Below are 24959 nucleotides of genomic sequence, written 5' to 3'. Positions count from 1 at the left end.
TGCTCTCCTGTGTGACAGTGTTGCCCAATCACATGGCTTTTCTATTTTAATATGAAAGACTCAAGTTTAATTCGTGGAGTAAACTTAAGATTGCATGACCTGTTTTAATACGTTATCCTTTTTATATATACACAAATATTGTTAAGATTGTTAGGGTTCCTTCCAAAGCCAAAACAAATAAGTTACAGCCTTTAACTTAATTTAGAGTTTGTCACAAAATCTTTTACTATTCCTTGAAGAATATTGAGGTCAGGCAATGGTACTGGATTTTCTGTGGGATACTCAAGACGGCCTTCCACTCCCTGATTACACACACACACACACACACACACACACACACACACACACACACACACACACACACACACACACACACACACACACACACACACACACACACACACACACACACACACACACACACACACACACACACACACACACACACACACACACACACACACACACACACACACACACACACACACACACACACACACACACACACACACACACACACACACAATATCAACAATTTATTTGTATATTATAAGATGACAATTCCAATATTACCCATTGTAGAAAACTGTGCTTATATATCATTTTTTTGTATAGCTGACTTTCACTTTGGTTACTGTGTTTGGCATTAAACCAATATTATTGCTAAGATAAAACCATTATTCATGTGCATAATAAACCATGTACTGATTGAGGAACATCTACATCTATCTTACATGTATATAGTGTATATACTGCAGGAACTGACCACAACAACAACAACAACAGCAACAAAGAAACTTCAATGACAAAATGCTACAACTTTCACATTATTTTACACTCATCTTTCACACGATCCTTGCGTTTGGATATGTGATGTTACTATTTACTAATTCCTAGTGTTTTACTATGGTGCTATGTTCCTTACCCTTATACGGCCCACGTCCAATACCGTATGAGGTTACAGCTTCATACTTGACCATTTTATAAAACCCCATCAATAACAGTCAAAAAACCCAATGCAATGTTAGACCTCACAACTGTATAGAATATGTTGTTCCTAAGGTCAGGCCATTTTTGGCCTGGAGTCGTCTACCAGAAACATAATTACCTGCAAACAGCCACATTCTGTCATTATTACTTATTACATTTGTGTTCTGTTAAAACACTGCTATGTAATGAAAGAAAACATACACTTACGTCCTGTAGTGGCTGCTAGCGGACATGGCTGTGCTCTTGTTTTGTTTTTGGTACAAGTCTATGGCGCATGCGTTTACCAAACTCCTGCAGGGCCAAGCGAGGTCTTTTTGCATTTGTCTACAGAAACCCTACTCCAAATAACTTGACATGGGGCAATGTACTACCTTGGGTCCTCAGCAGCACACACCTTAAGGGTAGAGTCCCTCTGGTCAGTGTTAGGGGCTCAAATGACCTGGTAAACTACAGATGCAAAACATTTTTCAGGAGACCTTCAAAATGGTATCACTTATATCGCTGCTTTTAGGCCTTCTTCGAATAAAAAAGCTAGGTAGTATGTATGAAATATTTGAACGTAAATTGGCACAATTCTCACCCAATACGATGTGGGTTAATGTGTGAAAAACCAAAATGGATCCAACCAATTCTTAACTTAAAATCTATAAAAATACAGTTCATTTTCATTTCAACCCAAGGCAGTGTGTAAACTCATGTCACATGATCCATTAAAGTCAAAACATCGTCAACACATTTCCCTTTTTCATTCCTCCTACCTTACTTTGGCATGTTCCACTGTGATACATAACACAGCCTTTTACTCTTAGTGCTTGTTATGGCTATTCAAACACGGCATGCCTCAAGAAATGCATGAGTTGCATCAAGCATTTTTCATCCTTTATGTGCCATATTAGGCGAAGTTTCACATTGCTGTCCAGACTGTTTGGTCCGCTAACTACAAAAAAATCAATCTCGGCCTCTTTATTCCACGCCTAAGACCTTGTTTAGTTCAGCCATAAAGCTGTTGTCCAGTTACATGAGAGGGTTGTTGGCCAAACGCTGTGCAAAGCTAGATCCTCGGTATCCACAGCACCAGTAACCCTTTCACCACAAGGTGATTAAGTGTTGTGCACCTTGTTCATGGGACAGCCATCAGGATTGATCTTAAATCATGCGACGACTCATTTCAGCAGCCTGGTGAAGAGTTCACTTGCGAAGACCCCGACCACGAGGATGACGATCATAAGCAGCAATGTGAGTCCACGGCGTAAAAGCAGCTGCTGGACTGACAGAACGTTTCCCACTGTGGTGGTGGTGGATTTGTTCTGGCCTGGGACACTCGGATCCTGAGGTGTTCCGCCCTCCTCAGAACTCTCACAATGGAAAGTAGCAGTGCAGACCTCGTACTGGTTCTGATCCGAGTCTGAGGGTTTAAGGGAGAAACTTCAGTTTTACCAAAATAATGTCACACAAAGAAGTATCATTGAATGTGTCAGAACTTACCTGGATTTTCTATCCTCACCACATCCTTTTCTTCTTTGATCTGGACTCCTGATCTCACAAGAGCCTGATGAAAAGAGTTCACAGCGTGTTTTAAAGGCATAGTGTGCAGGCTTGTGGAGAAACGGATTACATGTAACTGGATTACGTTTTCAGGATACAAACAACGTAACTGTATTTTTTTTACATTAAAAAAATACATAAGATTACATTTCTAAAAATGGATTATTAGCAGGATAACAATGTTATTAAAAAACTAAAAAGAGCATATCGGTTTTTTTGCAAAAGGATAAGATGTTATCTCTGTAAACTGTACTGTTCTGTAGAGTAGTGGTTCCCAAACTTTTTCAGTCGGGCCCCCCTTGGGTAATTGGAAATATTTTCGGGACCCCCTCAACCCGGTTCCCATCTATATTGGTAGGATTAATTGTATATTGTTGTAAAAACATAACACTTTCTCTGCTAATAATAAGAAGACACAAAGGTCCAACTATAATTTTATTTTTTATTATGGATTACACATGAACAAAAGTGCTTGTAATAGATACTGTGAATTCATTTGGCCTAAAACTGTTTGGCCTTCTTCCCTGAGTAGCAGATTTCTAAATTCAAATGTCTTTAAGGAAAATATATGAATTAACTACTATTTCTACTGCAGGTTGCAAACGATCACATCACTTTACCATTCCTATTCCACACTAGCCTATCAATGACTTGTGTGTGCTTGCTTTCCATTGCAGATCTTCTCAAAGCGGGGCTGTTGTTTTGAGACTGCCACTCTCAGTTCATTCTCAATGTTCAGCTTTGATCTGTATTTCGTGGTAGGATGTTGCAAAAGGCAGCATTATGCCCACAGCTCTCTGACCAATGAGATATTTTCGAGCAGTGTTTGTTTACAATTGAATAATAATAATAACACATTTGACTTATATAGCACACTTTAAAAACAACGTCATCTCAAGGTGCTTCACAAAGCTAAAAGGAGAAAATAATAAAATTAAAAAATCTTGCCGCGCCCCCCCTGCAGTACCTCCGTGACCCACCAGGGGTCGCGCCCCACAGTTTGAAAACCACTGCTGTAGGATAATACTTTAAGTGTGAATCTATACGCCTACTGCCTGAATCTGCTTTATGGTTTTCACTTTCTTTGCTTCATTTGTTCTTTTTTGTATTCAATAGAATAAAATAGTGTGTGTGAGCTTACATGTAACTGTGTGATTTAACTAAAACGGAGCATTTTTCTGTCAGCTGAGATTTTATTTGGGGACTGGTCTACCGTTGCCGTAAACTGTTACACTAGGGGCGTGCTGACTGCCATCTAGTGTAGGTATACACTCACTATGGATAAGCACCTCATTAATCCCCACTTTGAATTGGTTGAGCGGTGTAGGTACGCACCTCGTCAGCAGCCTTCTTCCAATCAAGTTTGCTCAAATATGTGACAAAGAATATCGCCTGCATTAGCACACAAATGGTGAGTCCTGTCCACAGCCCTTTGACACAGAGGAGAGAAGAGTTTAAATGGTCTTCCTGAACATTAACTGACAAGCAGCAGATAAGACTGCGTACAGCATTCATCTCAGAGTTGAATACAAATGGTGTAATCTTACCTTCAATGCCCATATTTGCTGCAAACATTAGGGATGCACCGATAGGGAAACCAATGAAGTAGTATCCCACCAGGTTACACAGAGCTCCAATCGCCTGTTTTCCTGCTCCTCTGAGAACGCCTCCAGCCACACCCTGTCCGTATCAACAAGGGAGTTGCTCAGATCACATTCAGAAAATGTCTGTGTTAGGTCTGAAATCATGAATTGCATGTTTTTCTTACCGCTACAGCATCAGCAAGATGCATGAAGGAAAATATGATCATGACGTCAGCAACCCTTTGTAAAATCTCTCTAAAAAACAGAAAAACACAGATTGTTGATGGATGCTAGTAACGTTTTGAGCGAGAGGGCAGGCCCAGAGTAGAAACTAGTTCAACTTTTAGACACAGCAGCGTTCACCGCTTGTGATTGTACATACTTAAAGTGCTCTCATTATGACATTCCCAAACATTTAAAAAATGTTACTAAAAAGTGGTGAGGGCAGGTCCCAGGCTCCCACAGGGTAAATGAGGCTTGTGCATTTTGGCATCTCCATCTGACAGACAAATACATTGAACTGACAAACTTTGTTTAGTCAAGACAAACAGATGTTGTGTGGCAGACTCTGAACATGTGGGATTAAAAGCCGTTGTAATACTGGTCCCATCACCAATAACACGATGATGACCTCAGGTGATGTATAACAGTTACATAAGATGCATTTTCTGTCAGTGCAAGAAAGGAGAGAATATTGTTCCAGACTTTACTCACTGGTCGGTTGTGAAGATGTATCCGACAACATTTCTGGTACTGATGGCGATGACTGAAACAAAGCATGCAATGAAGACTGCCATGGGAAAGAAACAAAGAAAGTGGTTATAAATTGAACAGATTATTTTTTTTGTTCACAGCTATGCTCTTTGTCTCAAATTAAATGTTACTGGATTGATATCGTTATATACTCCTACGGCAGTACCCTAATACCCCTAATGCAGTGGTTCTCAAACTTTTTCTGTCTAGCCCCCCTTTGGAGGAAAAAAGAAAGTCAGGCCCCCCCAAAACAAATAGTCACGTAATGGGCCAAGTTAACATTTATTAAAATACATCAATATGAACATGAGCATTCCTTTGAGCCTGTTTTGCACTGCACATTTGTTCAAGACGGGGTTGCCTCTGTGCCCCCCACCTTGAGAAACACTCCCTAATGTAAGGAATCTGAAAGGTGGCACAACAACACTTCCTAAAATATGTAGATAAAACTTTAGTGAGGATTATTTTGGGAGAAGAAAGAAGTCTAAAATTGCAAATATCGCACCCATGAATTAATAATTCAATGAATTAATTATCTGAAGTGTATATATTAAATACATTTAATAATATGTTTGTTTATGTTTTAGATTCATACTTTGTCCCTTGACATATGTTATACTTGAAAATAATGCTTTAAAAAAACAAAGATTTGAGAGATAAATAACATGGACGTACATGAACAGACGATGGGGATCTTGCAGGACAGCTTGGCCTGCTCTAGGTTTCCTGCTCCAAGAGCGTTCCCAACACGAACACTGGCAGCAGCAGCAAATCCTAATGGGAACTGTTGGAAAAAAATAGATAAGTAATCACCAAGGGACAATTAAAGCTATGTTTTTTCAAGAGTCATGGCCTTTTCTTTCATATAATGAAACTACATGGCATTCAGAAGGAAGAGTGCATGTACTCAGCCAAGGAGGACGCCATTAATGTTTACATCTCATGCTGTCAGGAACGTCCATTTGTCATGAAAACTTCTCTCTGCCCAGTGATACAGTAGGCAGGTGTAGTTAGCTAAAAATAAAATAGTTCCAACATAAAACTCTTCAAAACAAAGTTGGTGGATATGTTGAATAACCTGGTCATGACTTCTGGAATGAGATATTGCTGTTGATTAGTTACATTATATAGAGAAGGAAAACGTTACAGCTTAGTCAACAATCTAGGTTGATAAATACTACTGGTAAGAGGAAAAATAAGAATTTTAGTTTTTAATTTAAAATTTATATTGATTGTTGTCCATTGTTGCCAGCTGTGAGCTAGGTATAAACATTACATGTTACTTGTTAGACGCTTTTATCCAAAGCGACTTCCATACTCAATACTGTGGGCAATCCCCACAGGAGCAATTTGGGGTGAAGTGTCTCAGGGACACAACGACATGCTGACTGCAGTGGGACTCGAACTTGCTCTGATTCGAAGATCAGCGCATTAACCCACTGCGCCATTCTTTCACACACAGTGACGTCACGAGCTACCCACAATGCAACGCGCGCCATATATATATATATATATATATATAAATACGCCATTTTCCTGGAGGTGCTAATATCCTGGAGGTGCTAATATAAACAGCTAGGTAACGTTGCCAGGCAGAGCGCATTAGGTTTTTTTTCTGAATTAACGACCGAAGAAATCGCTGCATGTCTTCGGATTACATCTCTGGACTTGAGGGGTGTGCTCTAGGTCGTTACCAGCGTAAACTAGAGCTGTGTGGGTTGTCCGATTGCCCTTACAGACTGCCTGCAGATGTATGGAAAAACGACTCTCGAAAGTGGCCTTCGGTCGATTTTGGCAGCATCTACGTCTATCTTCTGGAAACACCAGGTGAATACCCCACTTGTCACAATAATATTATCATGCCAATGCATATATGTGGTATGTTAGAGTTGACTAGATATTGATTAAGGCAATAGACTATGATATTCTGCTTGCACCTCGTGTGAAATGGCGGATACCGGAAGTACGGTGTCGCCCTCGGCCCAAAACCCGTATGTGTGTGTGAAAGAATACGCCTCCCATAAAGAAGTTTGTAAACACGGTAAAAGAAGATTAACTAACCTAGCTTGACACTTCTTTCACTACTAATTAACGGGGCCCTATTATGCTCATTTTCAGATTGATATTAGTATGTTATGCCTCTACTGTGACATGTCTCCATGCTTTATTTTTTTTGCTGCGGCACCTCTTTTCTCCCTCTGTCTGAAACAAGAGTGCAGTCTGCTCTCATTGGGTAGCTGGCCGGCACTGTTGTGATTGGTCAACCGCGTAGAGATTAGGGGTCGACCGATATTCCGCATTTGACCGATTATCTGTATCGGCCTTTTTTTTAAATCAAATTGCCGATAAAACTTTGGCTCTGATGCGGCCGTTTCTCTGGCTGCAGTCACCACTCTGTGTACACGAGCAATGTCCCGCCCACAGCGCTACCTGATAGGCTATTACTGAAGATTTTCCGGGCGGGAGCCAGCCAGAGAGGCGGGACCTTCTCAGATTACAGGCAGGTGCGAAAGAACGCAGACACAGACTGAAGCAAGCAGCAGCGCTGAGCGGCAGAGCCATACATGTGTTAAACCGAAGTTCAATAAACATCCCTATCCCCTATGTTGAAGTTGCAAAAACACCACGATCTTATGATCCAATTATATCAGATTCCCAGTTACACAGGGACGCGGGAAGTTAGTCAGAGTTGGGGGTGCGTGCAGCGTCTCGCAGCGGAGTAACTGTGGTGCGGAGGGGGGGGAGGGGCAGCAATTGGAGCCTTGCAGTTGTCCAGGTTGTAATAAATCCTCCCTAATTGATCTCATTTTAACTAATGTTCCCCATAAATATTCATCTGTGGGAGTATTTGCAAATGATCTGAGTGATCACTGTGTTGTAGCCACAATTAGGGACACTAAGGTCCAGAAGGTTAAACCTCGCATTATCATTAAGAGAGACAAAAAACATTTTGTGGAGCAGGGTTTTGTGCATGATCTGTTTGATTTTGATTGGGGTAAAATCGATCTGTGTGCTGATGTGGAAACCGCATGGTCTTATTTTTATCTTGGTTTTATGGAGATCATTGATAGACATGCACCCCTGCGTACATTTAGAGTAAAGGGACGAGACAATCCTTGGTTTTCTGCTGAGCTGTCTAGTCTCCTTCATGAGAGAAACAAGGCCTAGGCAAAGGCTAGGCAATCAGGCTCAGAGGTAGAATGGCTGCGTTTTAGGCAGCTAAGGAATAGCTTCACATCGCAAATCAAAAGTGCTAAATCAAAGTACTATCTGTCAGTAACCACAAAGAATCTGAATAATCCTGGAAAACGTAGGAAAGCCATTAAATCGTTATCCACCGGCGATATCCGTAATGAGCTACCTCCGTGCATTACCACAGCATCTGGCACTATATCAGACAGGGCTACTATGCTAAATTGCTTTAATGAGCATTTTGTGTCCTGTGGTTCTCTATTTGATTCTGTCACTAACTCTGCTTCTGTGAACACTACAGTATGTGACTCTGAAAAACGTGTGATGGAAAACCCTTTTAGTTTTACCCCTTTTACTGTTGATGTTGTTCGTGAAGCTTTAACCAAGTTAGATCCTAAGAAACCGGCCGGCCCGGACAACGTAGAACCTTTCTTTTTAAAGATAGCTGCAGATTGTATTGCTCCACCTCTCACTACTCTTTTTAACCTCTCCCTCAGCACTAACACAATTCCAAAATTGTGGAAGTCAGCATATGTCCTGCCTTTGCTAAAAGGAGGGGAGGCCACCTTATTAAATAACTATAGGCCAATCTCTAAGTTGTCAGTTCTGGCTAAGGTTCTTGAACGCCTAGTGAGTGAGCAGGTAAAGGTGTTTTTATGTACAAATGACATCCTGTCTAAACATCAGTCAGGCTTCAGAAAGCAACATAGCACCATCACTGCCACAATGAAAGTGGTGAATGATGTGGCGAGTATTTTAGACAATAAGCAGAGTTGTGCAGCTCTATTTATTGACCTGTCCAAAGCGTTTGACACCGTCGATCATCACATTTTAAAGCAGAGGCTAGCCAGTATAGGCATGTCCAGCCATGCAGTGGGGTGGTTTGTGAACTACCTCTCTGAAAGGTCCCAATGTGTTCACTTTGATGGGCTGTCTTCTGAGTGGTTAAACATTGCTAATGGTGTTCCCCAAGGTTCTGTTTTAGGTCCACTTTTATTCTCCATCTACATCAACAGTTTAGGTGAAAATGTGGATGAAGCTACTTTACATTTTTATGCGGATGATACCGTGATGTATTGTGCAGGTCCCTCCATTAAGGAGGCTGGTGTTAAATTACAGGCTGTTTTTAACATTATTCAGACTCAGCTCTCTGAACTAAAGCTTCTTTTAAATGTTGAGAAAACCAAGGTAATGCTCTTTCTAAAGCTAAAAAGACACCAGAGCCTGTTTTAGATATTGTAACTACGCAAGGAATAAAACTTGAAGTGGTTACCTGTTACAAATACCTTGGTATCTGGCTTGATGATTGTCTCACTTTTAAACTTCATGTCAATAACCTGCTTAAAAAGCTGAGGGTTAGGCTAGGTTTCTTCTCCAGGAACAAGTCCTGTTTCTCGCTTGAGGCCAGGAAAAGGCTAGTCACTGTGACCTTTTTACCTGTGCTGGACTATGGTGATCTGATATGAATGCACCTGCCAATTGCCTGGTCAAGTTAGATGCTGCGTATCACAGTGCACTGAGATGTGTGACAAACTGTAAAGCATTAACCCATCACTGTACCCTGTATGCAAGGGCTGGTTTACTTTCACTAACTGTACGGAGGCTCAGTCACTGGTACATTTGTATATACAAAGCCATGTTAGGGAAACTTCCATCTTATATCTGCTCCCTGATCTCACGTAGAATTGTAAGTGGCTACTGCCTGAGATCGAATGCTGTGGTTTGATTAAATGTGCCAACTGCTAGGACTGTCTTAGGGAAGACAGCTTTTAGATGCGCAGCTCCTCTGTCTTGGAATAGTCTGCAAATTAAATGGAAACTGAACAATCTGGTGCCACTAAATGTTTTTAAAGCTCGGTTGGATGCTACTCAATCGGAAGCTATAGGTACCTGTTTATGTGGATAATTATGTAAATTATGCTGTATGATGTTATTTTGTTGTTCTGTTTATGTTTTTATCTTTCATGTGGAACTACTTGAGCAGGTCTCCCTTGAAAAAGAGATCAATGATCTCAATGGGATGTATCTGTCTAAATAAAGGTTTGAAATTAAATGAAATGAAGGTTGATATGTGAAGCTCATTAGCTAGCCAACATGTATCTAGCAAATGTTTAGCAAAAATATTAGAAGTATGGCTACTAGACTAACGTTACTACTACTACTACTACTGTACTAGCTAGTACTAGTACTGTACTAGTACTGTACTGTATTAATACTGTAATAGCCTCACTTTTAATAGTTTGCAAAACATTAGCTAGCACTAGTGTTTTGCAGTTGCTAGTGTAACAGAGTTATAAAGGTTGGTGTAAAATCCGGGTTAAATTGGAGAATTCCGCCATCTGGTGTTACAAACGCGTGCCTGCATTGCTGTAGCTTTGTTACCACAATGGATTGTGGGAGGTTCTCATACCGCGTGAGGATCTGTTGAGAGTAAGCTGCTATTGTATTATGTCTGTGGACAAAATGTATGTTATTATTTTATTAGGACAATAACGTTCTGTTGTGTTCGTTTAGTTTAATGTTAGTCGTTTAATGCTCACAGCAACATGTTTTTTGTGTGATTCACTATTTGTGTTATATGATTTATTAATGTGTTCGTCAATAGCTAATTTGAGCTAATAGGCTAACGTGAGCGTGGTGCTATCTCTCCAACAGAACGCAGCTCACGTGTCCATTGTGTGTTGTCCATTGCAATGCAGGTATGGAAATAAACTGAAGTAATCACCAGCTCTGAGTGGTCTGTTGCTGAGGGGACATTACACCGGGGTTACCCTAGCAGCTTATTGGGATTTTATGCTAGATAGACAGGCATTGTTTTGATATAATAAATTATGCATTATTGTTAGTTTAGCATGTCAGCCTGCAGCCCCACTTCTTGTCTCTCTCTCTAACTCATTGCAGATGACTGCACTAAAGAAAAGGGCACAGAGAAGAAACCAGTTGTAAGATGTTTACAGTTCATTAAACATAATATATGCTAAAATGCATTTCAAAGAAGTTGTGTTGAGTTGTTTTGGAGTTTGTGTTATTCTACATTTTGACACCAAGATTTTCTGATTTTGCTGCAAATGTATATCGGTTCCAAATATCGGTTATCGGTCTCCTTGATTACTAATAATCGGTATCGGCCTTGAAAAAGCCATATCGGTCGATCCCTAGTAGAGATGTCCCACCCCTTAGCATATCACGTACAATGCACTAGCCAATAGAAGCGCGAGTGTTACTTGCTGTGGAATAAACAAAGGAGTCCAATAAAGGCGTTTCAGGGGGGAAGTGTGGGAGAGGAACCCATAGAACACACTACAGCAAAGAGAAAACCCCCAAAAAGCATAAAAGGGCCCTTAACTATTATTTAATAAGAGCAATGACCAACACACAAGCAGCAGTTAGCACTAACGATGACTATGTATTAAATGAGAGATATACCATTCAGAGCAGTTACCATGTAAGCCACCACGGACAACTCATAGACGATGGACTGGGCTCCCAGCTCAGCTTCACTGATCAACCCGGCCAGGAACCCTCCGATTTCAAACATCCACCACTCCAGACACAGCATGAGCATGCTGGGGATGGCCAGCTTGACGAAAGGACCCCACTCCTGCAGACACTCCATAGTCCAACCTGAGGGTCAAAGGTCGACTGTTACGCTGCTGTTTGTCTTTTAGTCTCTCACTTCATGTTAGAGCCATGTCTTGTTAGCAGTTGCTAAAAAGGATGGACGTATGCTGATGTGAGATTGAGTGAGTTTATTTTTGAAAATATCAAATACTGCAGATATAAAAGTAATAAAGTGGGCTGAAAGCTTCACAGAGCCAGGTTGAAATGGTACATTCTCAGGGTATATGCAGGAATCCTGAAGTCAAATGTAATACCTTTTAAGACCCTTTTTAAGACCATTTCCATATATTTAAGACCTCATCGTCGCCACTTGGAGTTCTAACCGGTTACATTGGCGACACACTTTACCTCACATTTACTATATACAGTATTGATTGTCCTTCCTCCTTATCTTCCAACCATTTGCGGTATTTTTGGAACTTTAAGTATTTTTGGGTCTTTAAGTATTTTTGGAATTTACGGTATTTTTGGAACTTTAAGTATATTTGGAACTTTATGTATTTTAAGAATTTACGATATTTTTGGAACTTTAAGTATATTTGGAACTTTGAGTATATTTGGAAATTTAAGTATTTTTGGAACTTTAAGTATTTTTGGAATTTGCGGTATTTTTGGAACTTTAAGTATATTTGGAACTTTAAGTATTTTTGGAATTTACGGTATTTTTGGATCTTTAAGTATATTTGGAACTTTAAGTATATTTGGAAATTTAAGTATTTTTGGAATTTTAAGTATATTTGGAACTTTAAGTATTTTTGGAACTTTAAGTATATTTGTAATTTACGGTATTTTTGGAACTTTAAGTATTTTTGGAACTTTAAGTATTTTTGGAATTTACGGTATTGTTGGAACTTTAAGTATTTTTGGATCTTTAAGTATTTTTGAATCTTGGATCTTTCATTTTAAGACCTCATCGCCACTTGGAGTTCTAACCGGTTACATTGGCGACACACTTTACCTCACATTGACTATATAAAGTATTGATTGTCCTTCCTCCTTATCTTCCAACCATTTGGACGCAGACTTGCATTTCCCCATAACGATGTTGTTTAACAACCGGCTTAAACGGACCTTCGCGCGCTATCAAGCAGTGAGCGTGCGATGTCCTGTTCAGATGACATCAAATCCAACGGAATGCCATCAATAAACTACACAGAATCCCACTACACACCTACGCAATGATTACATTCAGGCAGACTTTAGAATACAACCTCTTTGGACAATTTATATACTTATTGAAAACAAGCTACAAATGTAATACCTTGGAAAATGCCATTTAATACTTTTTAATAGCCTTAATTTTCGCTAAATTGATTGATCAACTTTTAATACTTTTTAAGACCCCGCGGACCCCCTGATTCTGTACTTCTGGCAAATTATTTCTAGTTTTAAACAAATGGCTTCTCACAGCTCCTAACGAATTCAATAACTTCAAAGTAAAGCCTGACTTGAGGCAGCTGAGTCATCACAGTAACTTCTCCAGAAAACGTTACTCAGTTATAGAGTGTAACTAATCTTGTCAAACATTAAAATGTAGAAGCCGCACAATGAAAAACCAAGGTGTGAGAAAGGGCAGAGACTTGCATGATGAAAGACGATGACATTACTGGACAGAACAAGAAAGTCCACAACGTAAAATGTGTCAATGAGAAAACTACTGACCTCCCCATGTGGCCTTATGCAGACCCTTCCAGCAGATGTAGGCGTATAAGGCCACAGACAGCACATACTGGGAGATAGCATTGGCTGCAGAGGAGCCGCTTCACAGCACAGGAAACATAGAAAGCATTATTATATTCACATTTTTGTTGACAGCTGCTCAAGGATAGGAAACTGGAGTTCATAATACATTTTGTGTTCAAATGGTCATCAGATTAATATAAAAGACATTACTTATATATATATATATTCTTTATAAATGTCTCTGTTCAAGGTTATCCATTACAACAATCCAGTGATACACACTAGATCGCAGTAAGCACAATATTTGGTAAAGGCAAAATATGTGAAAGATATCTGCATGAAGTATTGTGGTGCTGCAGAAAAGTCCTGCTATTCTACAGATTTAATGGAAACCCCATATTTGGAACAGAAATATAATTTAATTATATTTTTAAATGTGAAAGTGTTTTTTAAATGTATTTGAATGTTTTGGTACCTGGTACAATGGCAATAAGGTGATGTTGAAAAACTCACGCAACGCCCAAATCCAGTGGGTAAAGGAAGACGTATTGCGTGATTGCATTGAAGATATTTGCAACCACTCCAGTCACCACCTGAGGCCAAATAATCCCCTGTAAATCAAAGCACCTGGTGTCAGTATCAATTTGAATAACTTGGGTCGACCCATTGACCTTTTTGTAGATTAGCATCTGCACCTGATTTTGAAGATACCTCCCTTGCAGCTGGTACATAAAAGCAGCCTGAAGAAGGAAACGGAACATTTGAATCAGTGTCATTTGGCTGGTAATTGAGAGTCAGAGCAATGCCTGTATATCAGATGTATGTGTTGTGTCATTAGTTTAGAATGCACCACACTCACCGGCAGAGCAGGCATGAAGATCTTCACATAGAGCTGGGCGAGACTTCATGCAGGGAAAACAAAGAAATGTGCAAATGTCATTGTTGGGTTGAACCATAGGACTGTACATATCTTAGCTTTATAAAATAAAAGGTTATAAGTAATTCTCTGTTGACAAAGTTGGATCTGGATCTATATCAGTGCATACATCCAATTAAAAACGAGTTCAATCAAATTAATAAAAACACAACTCTGAATGAAAGCGTTGGTTTCTCCGTATCTCGTGGAAGAGTTTGAATCAACTATTTTTCTAGAATTTTCACTAACTATATGTAAAAGGTGATCTGAAGCTGACCGTTGAGCGGCCCGACCAAGCAAGGAGGCAGAGGCAGAATGTCCCAAATACAACCCGGTGTGGGCATTTATTACTCATGGACACATGATTCACAGCCTCAATATTGCTGTCCACGTGAACACAGTCAGCAGCCACAAGGATCTCACACACACAGACTAACAGGAAAACAGAACCTAAATACACACAGACTAATCAAACCAAGAAGACACAGGTGTGGGGGAGGAGACAACACAGGGCACCAGGTGAACCCAACAGACAAGACGGGAGGGGGAATACTTTTCAAACTAAAACAGGAAACAGAGACAGACAAACTAAAACACAGACAGATCGCGACAAACAGATGCACAAATTACACATAATCACTTGCTTCCTGTACAATGTTTTAGGGCGGAACAAATCAATACACTTCGCCAACAACGAAGCTCTACAATCTGTAACGGAGGCCGAGATGGCCCCAAAGATCACCTCCGTTACAGGTGACCATGTTGTACTTTGTTGTATCTTTGTTGGTAAACAAAGTTTTTCTGATGTCCATTGAGGATCAAATGTAAATCAAAAAGGTTCCATAAAAGTGTGTGTTATATTGTTTTCGCTTTCACAGGGTTTAGTTTTTAATCTTTGTTCCTGATTATCACTAGAAAATATTTTTTCAGGGACTCCCAGCAGCTTCTACTGAAGCCAGTCCCCAACTCCGAGGACTTCCGGCTGGGGACTTTGGGCGGCAGTATACGCCGTGAAGTTGTTTGCGGCCTGCCAGTAAACCCAAAACAGAAGAAGAAGAAGTGACGTCAGCGGCTTAATTTGCCCAATCCTTCCCCAGGAACTTATTCCGGAGTGAACACGATCTGTACTTAGTTCATGAGAACTAAAGAGTTCTCATGAACTAAGTTCTCATGAACCTTTGTGGGAAAAGTACTGCGGTGTGAATGCGCCAAATATAAGGTCACATGTCCATGACAAAATGAAATGCTGTAGGTGTTTGTCGTTTAGAGGAGAGGTTAGGATTTAAAGGCCGCTTAGAGTTTGTTAGGTCATGTCTAGACAATGAATTGAGGGCTTAGCACATTTATGATACCACAGCCTGATACACACTGCAGGGTCCAAACATGATTTAACAAGAAAACCGAGTTCATATAGTCTAGATAAGATCACATCTACTGGATAAGAGTGTCACTGAAGGGAAGAAGCTAAAATATGTGTTTTTAGGGGGTTGAGTAATGTCTAACCTGGCCACCTCTGGGCTCTGTTTGACAGCGAGGAGAAGAGGTTCAGTGTTGATGAGGATGGCCCAGCAGGGGAAACAGGCCAGCAGCAAAATCAGAATCCCCCTCTGGAGAATAACCCCCACACGCTTCAGGTTACCACTCCCATACGTCTGCGGGACACAGGTAGACGGATATTCAGACAACCACAGTTGGAAAACACCAAATCACACCAAGGGTATGACTGGTCAAAGAAAACTAACATGATACAAGAGCTCATTGTTTTAAGTTGTTTTAAAAGAGGGGCCCCCAGGACAGCCTGGGAACCCAGCTGTATTGGTTCTGTTTGTTTTGGTTGGACAAGTTAAATGGGGGGGACACTACCTGAGATATGAGGGTATCACAAGTTAACGACAAACCAGTGCCAATGGAAATACCGGTGACGTTAACCACCTGCCAAAACAAAACATGATCATTAAAAGATAAATATTGCTGGTACTGGAAGGTCGGCCAAAAACAGATTTGAATTCAAGAAGGTCTGCTCACCGCGATTGATAAAGCTACCCCAGCTAGTTCTGTTTTGCCCAGATGACCACAGAACACCGTGCTGACGAAGCTGAGCATAAACACCATCAACTGGGAAATGATCTGTAGAGCAAAACAAACACTTAATAGCTTTCCTTTCGTTCTCGTTTATACAAATGGCAGGGATACATACATTAAAAAAAACATGAGACACTGCAGAAAGTGTAAGCCTTACTGTATAAAATGTAACACAAGGGTAAGGTGGCATGTGTTGTTGTGATGTCGTCTTTAGAAGTGATACCATGATACAAGATTAGATGTTTTCTTCAAGAAACCATTTAAACATATTTTCCCAGACTTGAAAATCAGATTGGAACTAGAGTGATGCAGGAATAAAAGTCCTAAAATCTGAAAGGAGTCAGCATTTTACCCCTCTGGTTTGATTGTCCCAACTCAATGTTTTTTTGAGTGCATTTTTTGTTAGAATCCTAAAATAAAGTGAAGAGTTTTTCAAGTTTTGTTCTAGAACATAAAATACGTCAGTGAATACCCTGCCGGTGAATAATGAAGCTTATAACTGTAGATAAGTCACTAAATGAGACCACTATACGTCATCCAGAGTTCCCGTTAGCCGGTAATTACCGGACTATGACCAGTAAAATATGCTGAAGACTAGGCCTGTCACGATAATTAATTTATAATATTATCGGCACTGTTGTAAGACCATTTTAAACCACTGACATAATGATAATATATAATAATAATTCAAGTACATCAACCTTTGTGGGAAAAGTACTGCGGTGTGAAAGCGCCTCATAAATTACTGTACACTTTTGAATAGTTAATCTACTATAATTAGTTTGTTTAATATCGAATCATATCAATTAGTTTTAAAGCTCAATAAATAACAAAGAAGAGCTTTGACCGGCACTTTTCTAATTTTGTCCGGAAGATTTCAACTTTAACGGACATTTTGACCGGCAAAAAAATATTCTAACGGGAACTCTGATGTCATCACACCGAATATAATACCTTTAGCTTAGCGGTCGGAACCTTAAATCATGTGATCGTGATGTGGTTTGTTTATAGCCTAACATTAACTTTTTACTATTCAACATCTATAAACAAACGTGTTTATTAAAGATGTGTGTGGAGGTTTTCCTGCTGAACAAAACGTATTAGTGTCATAACTGTGTGTTAGCCACAGATCTTATTTTCTTACATTTTCCAAAATACAATGGACAAAGCCAAATAGTTTTTGGTTGAGGCAGCCAGTGAGATGCTTACTTCGAAGTTGGCCTACAAAAATATGTCATTTCTGTACTACCTTAATATTGAAAGTGTTTTCCTATTGTGGACCCGGAAATGTTGAGTACCCCCTTTAATTAGCCTAATTAGCATATGCAGACAATATCTTAAAAATTGCTTGGAAAATTTGGACCATTTTGGAGGTTATTGAGGATGTTTAATCAATTTCTGACCTTTTCGGGATTAAGAAAATAGCAGTTTTAACCAGCAAGTGGCCATATGTGTAATCCCGGAGTGCTGATTTTGATGAATTTTGGGTCGATTTTAAAGTTATAGGTGAATCAAAACTGACATATTGATCCTTCATATGTCTGAAATTGATTCAACATCTTCAATACTCTTGAAAAAAACACTCAAAAATGTTCCAAATCAGCCAAGCCATTGTTTTGCTATTGTCTGTATGCTAATTCATCCTAATTGTGCAAATTGCCCAACATATGCAAGTAATCATCTGGCAGTTTCTATACATTTATATCATAAAACGCACCAGTTACGGGGATTGTTGTTAGCACCTGGTGCAAGATAGCTGCACTAACAGATATATAAAGCTTTTTCAACAACAAGTTGGAGGAGAGTCCTCTCCTGTCAGACTGAGAGGCTCAGGAAACAGCTCAGGTGAGATAAATGACTCTCTGAGTGTTTAGATAGTTAACTTTAATTTAAGTTATTTCAGTGGGCCTCAAATGGTTTAGTCACCATTTATGTAAAGAAATATTTCCAAGGCACACCTTGATAATATTATAGTTATAAACAAATAAGAGAATACATAAAAACAGGTATGAAATCACTCCAATGCACAGGACAGTAAAACTAAACTAGACAATGCAATTCCTGAAGAAATTGCTAGTGGGAATGCTTTATGCTGAAAAGCTGACGCTAAACTGCTATGCTGAAATGTAATGTGTAAGAAGAAAGTGAAGAATTTAGATTGAAATGATACATGAACACTGGGGGCTTGAATGTGTGATGAGAGAAGAAAAGAAAGTAAAAAGGCTTGGAAAAGCAGCAGAATATTTGAACTGCAAACTTCTGAACTAACTTGATGGCGAATGATCTGTCGCCATGGCAACGGCATTTGATGACACCCCATAATACGCTTAGATGCGTTGATGGCTGCATTGTTACCAAACCTGTGAAGTTTTGAGGCGTTTGGAGCAGTTTCACTGACGTTATGAGAAAACCGTGTTTCATGGCGAGCATTGTGTTGCCATGGCAAAGGCATTTGAAGAAATCTAAAAACTGTCCCATAGATGTCTTCACGGCTGGACTGGTAGCACAAATGTGAAGTTTGAGCACTTTTTGAACATTTGCATAGGAGCTATAGCGACATCATGTTTTATGGCGAGGGAAACAGCATATGGTGAGATCTCAGATTTGGCGTAGAGCTGTTGAGGCATGGACCGGTGATATACAAGTGAAGATTGGGGGACGATTGGACCGTGTCCATTGGACTTATAGCGACATCATGTTTTATGGCGAGGGATGCGTTTCCGTGGAAACGGCATATGGTGAGATCTCAGATTTGGCGTAGAGCTGTTGAGGCATGGACCGGTGATATACAAGTGAAGATTGGGGGACGATTGGACAGTGTCGATTGGACTTACAGCCTCATCGTGTTTCATGGCGAGTGGTCTGTCGCCATGGCAACGGCATTTGATGACACCCCATACTACGCTTAGATGCATTGATGGCTGCATCGTTATCAAACCTGTGAAGTTCTGGGCTGTTTGGAGTATTTTCACTGAAGCTATGAGAAAACCGTGTTTCAAGGCGAGCATTGTGTTGCCATGGCAACGGCATTTGGAGAAATCTCAAGACTGTCCCGAATCGTCTTCACAGCTGGACTGTTGAAGTCTGCTGCATGTCAGTTGGAGTGATGACATCATCGTGTTCCATTACACAGGTGTTTATAGTTGAGCTAACGAGCTCTGTCGAGATCACAGGTTTGCATTGTTCTGAATGAGAGATGAACCTCTTACATGTGAACGTTTTGTGGAAGAACCGTAACAGATATCTGTGAAATTTCAAAACGTGAAGCATGTCAAGGAAGTTGAGTATCTGAAGTGTAATTTTTGTGTACTTTCGGGTTAATAATGTGGCCTTTTTGGCAGTTTAACTAAAGGTGTGCGGCTGCTACCGTGAGAAAATATCTGCTTGAAATTACAATGGGCTTCAATGGAGGAATGTTGAACGTTTTTGTCACTTCATGCCCTCAAGAGGCATTTTGTTGAATTATTTTTGCTCAATTATTTGTCATTTTTCAAGCTACAAGATGTTTTCCTACGTTTATCATGAACAATTATGTCCCAAGAATGTAGGGTTTGGGAATTATGGCAGTTTTTAAAAAATATATGAAGGCAAATTTCAAGATTTCTTACCCACTGTGACATCACACACTCTAGTTAATGTTAAAATGTGAAGAAACACTCTAAAACAAGGTCTGAACAAATGTTAATATCTCTAAAAGTAAGAATCAGATTTAAAAGTTGTTTCACACGAATAATGTCAGAAAGATTTGTAACATTTGAAAGTTGGAATGAGGTTTCTGAGTGAAAGTATGAACAGTTAGCAGTTGAAGTCGCATGAAGATTTGTTGAAGTTGAAGATTTTCTCCATTGACTTCAATGGTTAAAAATGTGATGTATTATGGGATGTATCTCTGGAATTATGAAAGTTATGAATGAGAAAAGTAATAGCCTGCGATTCCCGACCGAGCTGAACGTTTTGATGTTTGAACGGAGTTTCTGCGATGTGGAATATGGGAGAAGAAGAGGGCCAAAATAAGTCAGCGGAATAATACAAATGTTGTCCGTAGAATAACAGTTAGTGGGAATGCTGTTAACAGCATTCACACTAAAATATTGGTTACTACGCTGTTGACATGCTACTAAATGTCAACTGATGACTTATAGAGTGTTAAATATGGACTATCAAAATAAAGTGTTACCCAGATTATTCCCGGGGGAGCATGCCCCGGATCCAGTGGCGCCAGGGTATGGCTGAGGTAGGCTACAGCCATACCGAGAAATGGCTTAGCCCCACCATGAAAAATGATGTTAAAGTAAGCCAAATAAAGTCCGCCAACTCGCGGAGTAAATTGCACAGACAGCAGTTAGGAAGATTGATTTCAGTAGCCACTTGTCTGGAAATACCGAAGACTAGAAACAGTTTTGAAAACTTGTGTCACGTCGTGATCGTCTTCTCAATAAAACATCTTTGATAATATATTCTGGCCAATCAGAATCACTATAACGGTGTGGTGTTGTTGCAGGAAGTCCCGACGGAGAATACTTTTGCGGTAGTACATCTCTATATACATCGATACAACATTACGTGTTGATAGAAATCAACATGTAATGAAATAAGACCCCACGGTTTGATGATTGATAGGTGTGTGGGCTGTCTTTCATTTTGACACACAGAACAATGGGGGCTATCCACCCTTATCCACAATGTAAAGTCATTCACAGCCTCTTCCTCTTCTCTCTGTGAGGAGCAGCAGGTTCAGCTTTCAGAACAAAGTAACACAAAACTAAATGGCATTAATTTTTTTTAAATATGTCGTGTAGTAATAGATGTATTTATTTTTCTTCTCAAGAGAGTACCAGAATGTGTATTTTATGTTAGTATTTCAAAAAATCTCCTAGGGGAGAATCCCCCCAGACCCCCCTGCAGGGGTTGAGTTTTCAGCATGTCAACTCTTTCACTTGTGGGTAAATTGCAGGATTGGCTCCAGGTCGCCCTTTTTATTTACAAGACAAATGTGCCTTTTTATTTCATACAGTTCAATTTGGATTGAGACAGGGAAATAATCTAAACCTCACGCGTGGCGTTTCACTGTCAATGGGGGCGATATAGCGTGTGTGTAATTACATTCCAAATACTGACTTGAGCCCCACCACTGTATGGGTTAGCCCTACCATAGATTACCCAACAAAAATACTCTGGAGCCGCCACTGCCCGGACCACCCAGGTCCAGCCCCCAATTAAAACGTCCACATGAATAGCATATACATTTGTACAGGTTTTATATAGTACCCTATGTCCATATGTTTCTGTTTTAATTCATCATATACATTTCATAGTGTGTGTTCTTTGGATAATCTATTGAGATCAGTGAATTTGTAAACATAGCACTACTACACCCCTCGTTCACACTGCTGGCAGCCAGACTATTAGTCTGCTTACACATAGACAAGGCACATATAAAACACATCCCGATATTTTAGTTAACACCTACAAATCAGTTAAAGTTAGTGTTTTATTTAAAGGTGAGTGAATTTACCACTGGTCCCGCTAGTTTGACAAGCTGAAGGAGCTCGTGCCGGTAGTCCGGCGGGATGAAGAGTCGCACGCGCTTCAGACAGGACCCCCAGCAGTCACCGGAGCCCGGGACAGAGGCTGCCGCTTCGCCCGGTTTTAAATCCTCCTTTACGCTCCCGCAATATTTAACTGGAGTTTTACTAGAGCCGTCCATGACTGAGGTGTTCTTAACAGACATACGCGGCTAATTTCCGTCACCGTGTACCCTTATACAACTACAAGTAACTGACACTGAGTAATGTCAAACTGCTTGTTACGTTTGTGTATGCCCGTTAGGAGGAAGAGTTACACACGTGCTGCAGGACTGCCCTCCCAGCCAATCTCCTCCTGCAGGAGCTGTAGGCCATCCTCCCATTGGGTAGACCCTATGTTGCATTCAAGTGCACATTATGAGGTTCAGTTTACTTTCACTCGTCATTTGAGTGCAACATATAACTCCATAGAAAATCGTCTAGAAAGTATCTTTCACGATTAAAATAAAAATGTGTCTCTTAGGTGAATTAGACCATTATGTTGATGTGATGCAAACTGACTGATAGTGAACCTACACTGGTAAATTGAATACAAAGTATGCCTATAGCTCCTTGTGTGTGTGTGTGTGTGTGTGTGTGTGTGTGTGTGTGTGTGTGTGTGTGTGTGTGTGTGTGTGTGTGTGTGTGTGTGTGTGTGTGTGTGTGTGTGTGTGTGTGTGTGTGTGTGTGTGTGTGTGTGTGTGTGTGTGTGTGTGTGTGTGTGTGTGTGTGTGTGTGTGTGTGTGTGTGTGTCCGGTGGTGGGAGATAAACTACAATTATTTGATTCAATTGAATAAGAAATAGCAACGTCAAATTCAAAATGGTACTTTGGTAAAGTAACATACATACTTAAATACTTGGCAATGGCTAAAAGCAGAGGTGGGAGTAAGTCCTCCATGTGCAAGTCATGAGCAAGTCTCAAGTCTTAACCTACAAGTCTCAAGCAAGTCCCAAGTCACTGTGGTGAGAGTCAAACAAGTCAAGTCAAGTCATTGCTCAGGTCAAGCAAGTCACAAGTCAAGTCATACGAAATTCTGATGAATAACCCCAGTTTCCACATTTAAATCAGTTAAAATATTGTGGTTATGAAAAGTTTAGTTTTATTTTCAACAATGGAGAGTGGGGCGCTGAAATGATAACCCTATAAGTTCTAAAAGGGCTCTAAAGTGATAATAGTATACAACACAAATATTTTACATCAACATGTTAAGCCTCCTGCCCTGGCTCCCTTTCAGCAGGGTCACAGTATTTATCCTGTCTAAGGTGCTCCCATATGACACTGTCTCATTGTTTTCCTAACTGTGTCTTTGCACAAAGAAATATTGCATCAAAGCCAATACAACGGAATAGTGTACCATGACGCATGGTGTGTGTGTGTGTGTGTGTGTGTGTGTGTGTGTGTGTGTGTGTGTGTGTGTGTGTGTGTGTGTGTGTGTGTGTGTGTGTGTGTGTGTGTGTGTGGTGTGTGTGTGTGTGTGTGTGTGTGTGTGTGTGTGTGTGTGTGTGTGTGTGTGTGTGTGTGTGTGTGTGTGTGTGTGTGTGTGTGTTTGGGTGTTTGGGTGCAGACAGTGCGACATTAAGATTTAACGAATTGGAGTTGGCCAGATGTGTGTCAATTATTGTTCATGGTAATTTGAAAACAAATGCCGTTGTCGGACACAACATAAACATAACAGTCTACAATGAAACGGCTGTCTCCTGTGTGCTCCACTTGCGCATCGGTAACTTTCTCGTACGAGCGAGATACAGTAGGCTTGTTTGAGACGCGTTGCGGCTCGCCTCGAAAGTAGGTCTCAAAAGTAGGTCTCAAAAAGCTCGCCTGAAGTCGGACAGCTCAGAGTCTTCTTCTTCTTCTTCTTCTTCTTCTTCTTCTTCTTCTTCTTCTTCTTCTTCTTCTTCTTCTTCTTCTTCTTCTTCTTCTTCTTCTTCTTCTCTCGGTTTTTTGGCGGATTGCAAACAACTGTCATACCGCCTCTCGTGTCAGAGGGGTCAGTAAAGGAAGGCCTATTTGCAGCAAACTAATCAGGGTTGAATAGGTTTGATAACATGTAAAGTTGAAACTAGTTCAGATCACTCCTAGTTTCATAATGATAAAGTCTCAATTTCAGGCTTACACAATCCACCTTTTATTTTCTTTCTCTTCAAAGCTGCAGGGAGGAAGTCACAAATCAGAATACAGCACATGTTAAGTAATCATAGTCCAACACACAGTCACTCACTCACACTCCTAAGTGTAGAGCTCAGACATGTAAGCATCTTCAAAGTGTTACAGTGGAAACACGTGGAAACACGTGCGTCCAGATGCACTGAAACATGCAGCTTTCACAGTAGACTGCTTGAGTAATGAGTAACTGAAAAACATTTCACATTTGAATAAAATTCAAGAAAATAAAACTAAGTAAAGCAACCAAGTGCATTTACTCAAGAAATTATATAAAGTAGAAATTCAAGGTACTTTTCTTGAGTATTCCCATTTTATGCAAATTACACTAGTCTTTTACTCCAATAAATCTCAGAGATAAATATTTTAGTTTTACTTCACTACATTAGATGTCTTAAATTACTTTTAACAGTATAACTTGTCATCCCCTGCCTGTCCAGTAAAACATGGTTCTGTGTACCTTTATATGATGAGATTATCCTCCTGCCTGGAAAATGCTTTGTCACAAAGCTAATAACAGTGATTTTGTACTGAGAAACTCATGAAAAGTTGACTTTTTAGAGATGCTTTTCACAGCAACATCGGCTACAAACTGATGATTAAGAGAATATGATGCATTGCTGTAGAGTTGCCCATGAGTATATAAAGGAGTTAAAATGAGCGCAGGACTTTTTTACAAGTAAAGGATCTTAATAATTTCTCACCATTTTCTGAAAGAACAAAATTAGCATTTTAATTACAAGAACATGGAGTCTGCTTTGTCACTTGTAAAGACCAAGGAGCTTATCAAACTCAGACTTCAAGTTGTTGGAAACATTTCAACTTTAATATGTAACTTGTTTTCCTAATGGCCCATTAATATTCGATT

The 24959-nt window shown here is 40.0% G+C and overlaps 1 protein-coding gene across 1 annotated transcript; it reads right to left on the bottom strand.

Moving 5' to 3' along the window:
- Positions 1-521: 521 nt before the first annotated feature.
- Positions 522-22184, bottom strand: LOC117551511 (multidrug and toxin extrusion protein 1-like). The gene is made up of 16 exons (XM_034224432.1): positions 21881-22184; positions 16309-16410; positions 16147-16215; positions 15787-15935; positions 14227-14269; positions 14063-14107; positions 13881-13978; positions 13347-13444; positions 11506-11687; positions 5547-5655; positions 4833-4908; positions 4304-4373; positions 4083-4215; positions 3871-3965; positions 2476-2539; positions 522-2395 (listed from the first exon to the last, which is right to left on the bottom strand). The coding sequence occupies exons 1-16, from the start codon at positions 22094-22096 to the stop codon at positions 2154-2156; spliced, it is 1791 nt and encodes a 596-aa protein (XP_034080323.1). The 5' UTR covers positions 22097-22184; the 3' UTR covers positions 522-2153.
- Between the last annotated feature and the right edge of the window lie 2775 nt (positions 22185-24959).

Source organism: Gymnodraco acuticeps, unplaced genomic scaffold, assembly GCF_902827175.1.
Source record: "Gymnodraco acuticeps unplaced genomic scaffold, fGymAcu1.1, whole genome shotgun sequence".
In the NCBI taxonomy this organism is placed as follows: domain Eukaryota; kingdom Metazoa; phylum Chordata; class Actinopteri; order Perciformes; family Bathydraconidae; genus Gymnodraco; species Gymnodraco acuticeps.
The sequence above is the reverse complement of the archived record's forward strand: the minus strand, read 5'-3'. Positions and strand labels throughout refer to the sequence as shown.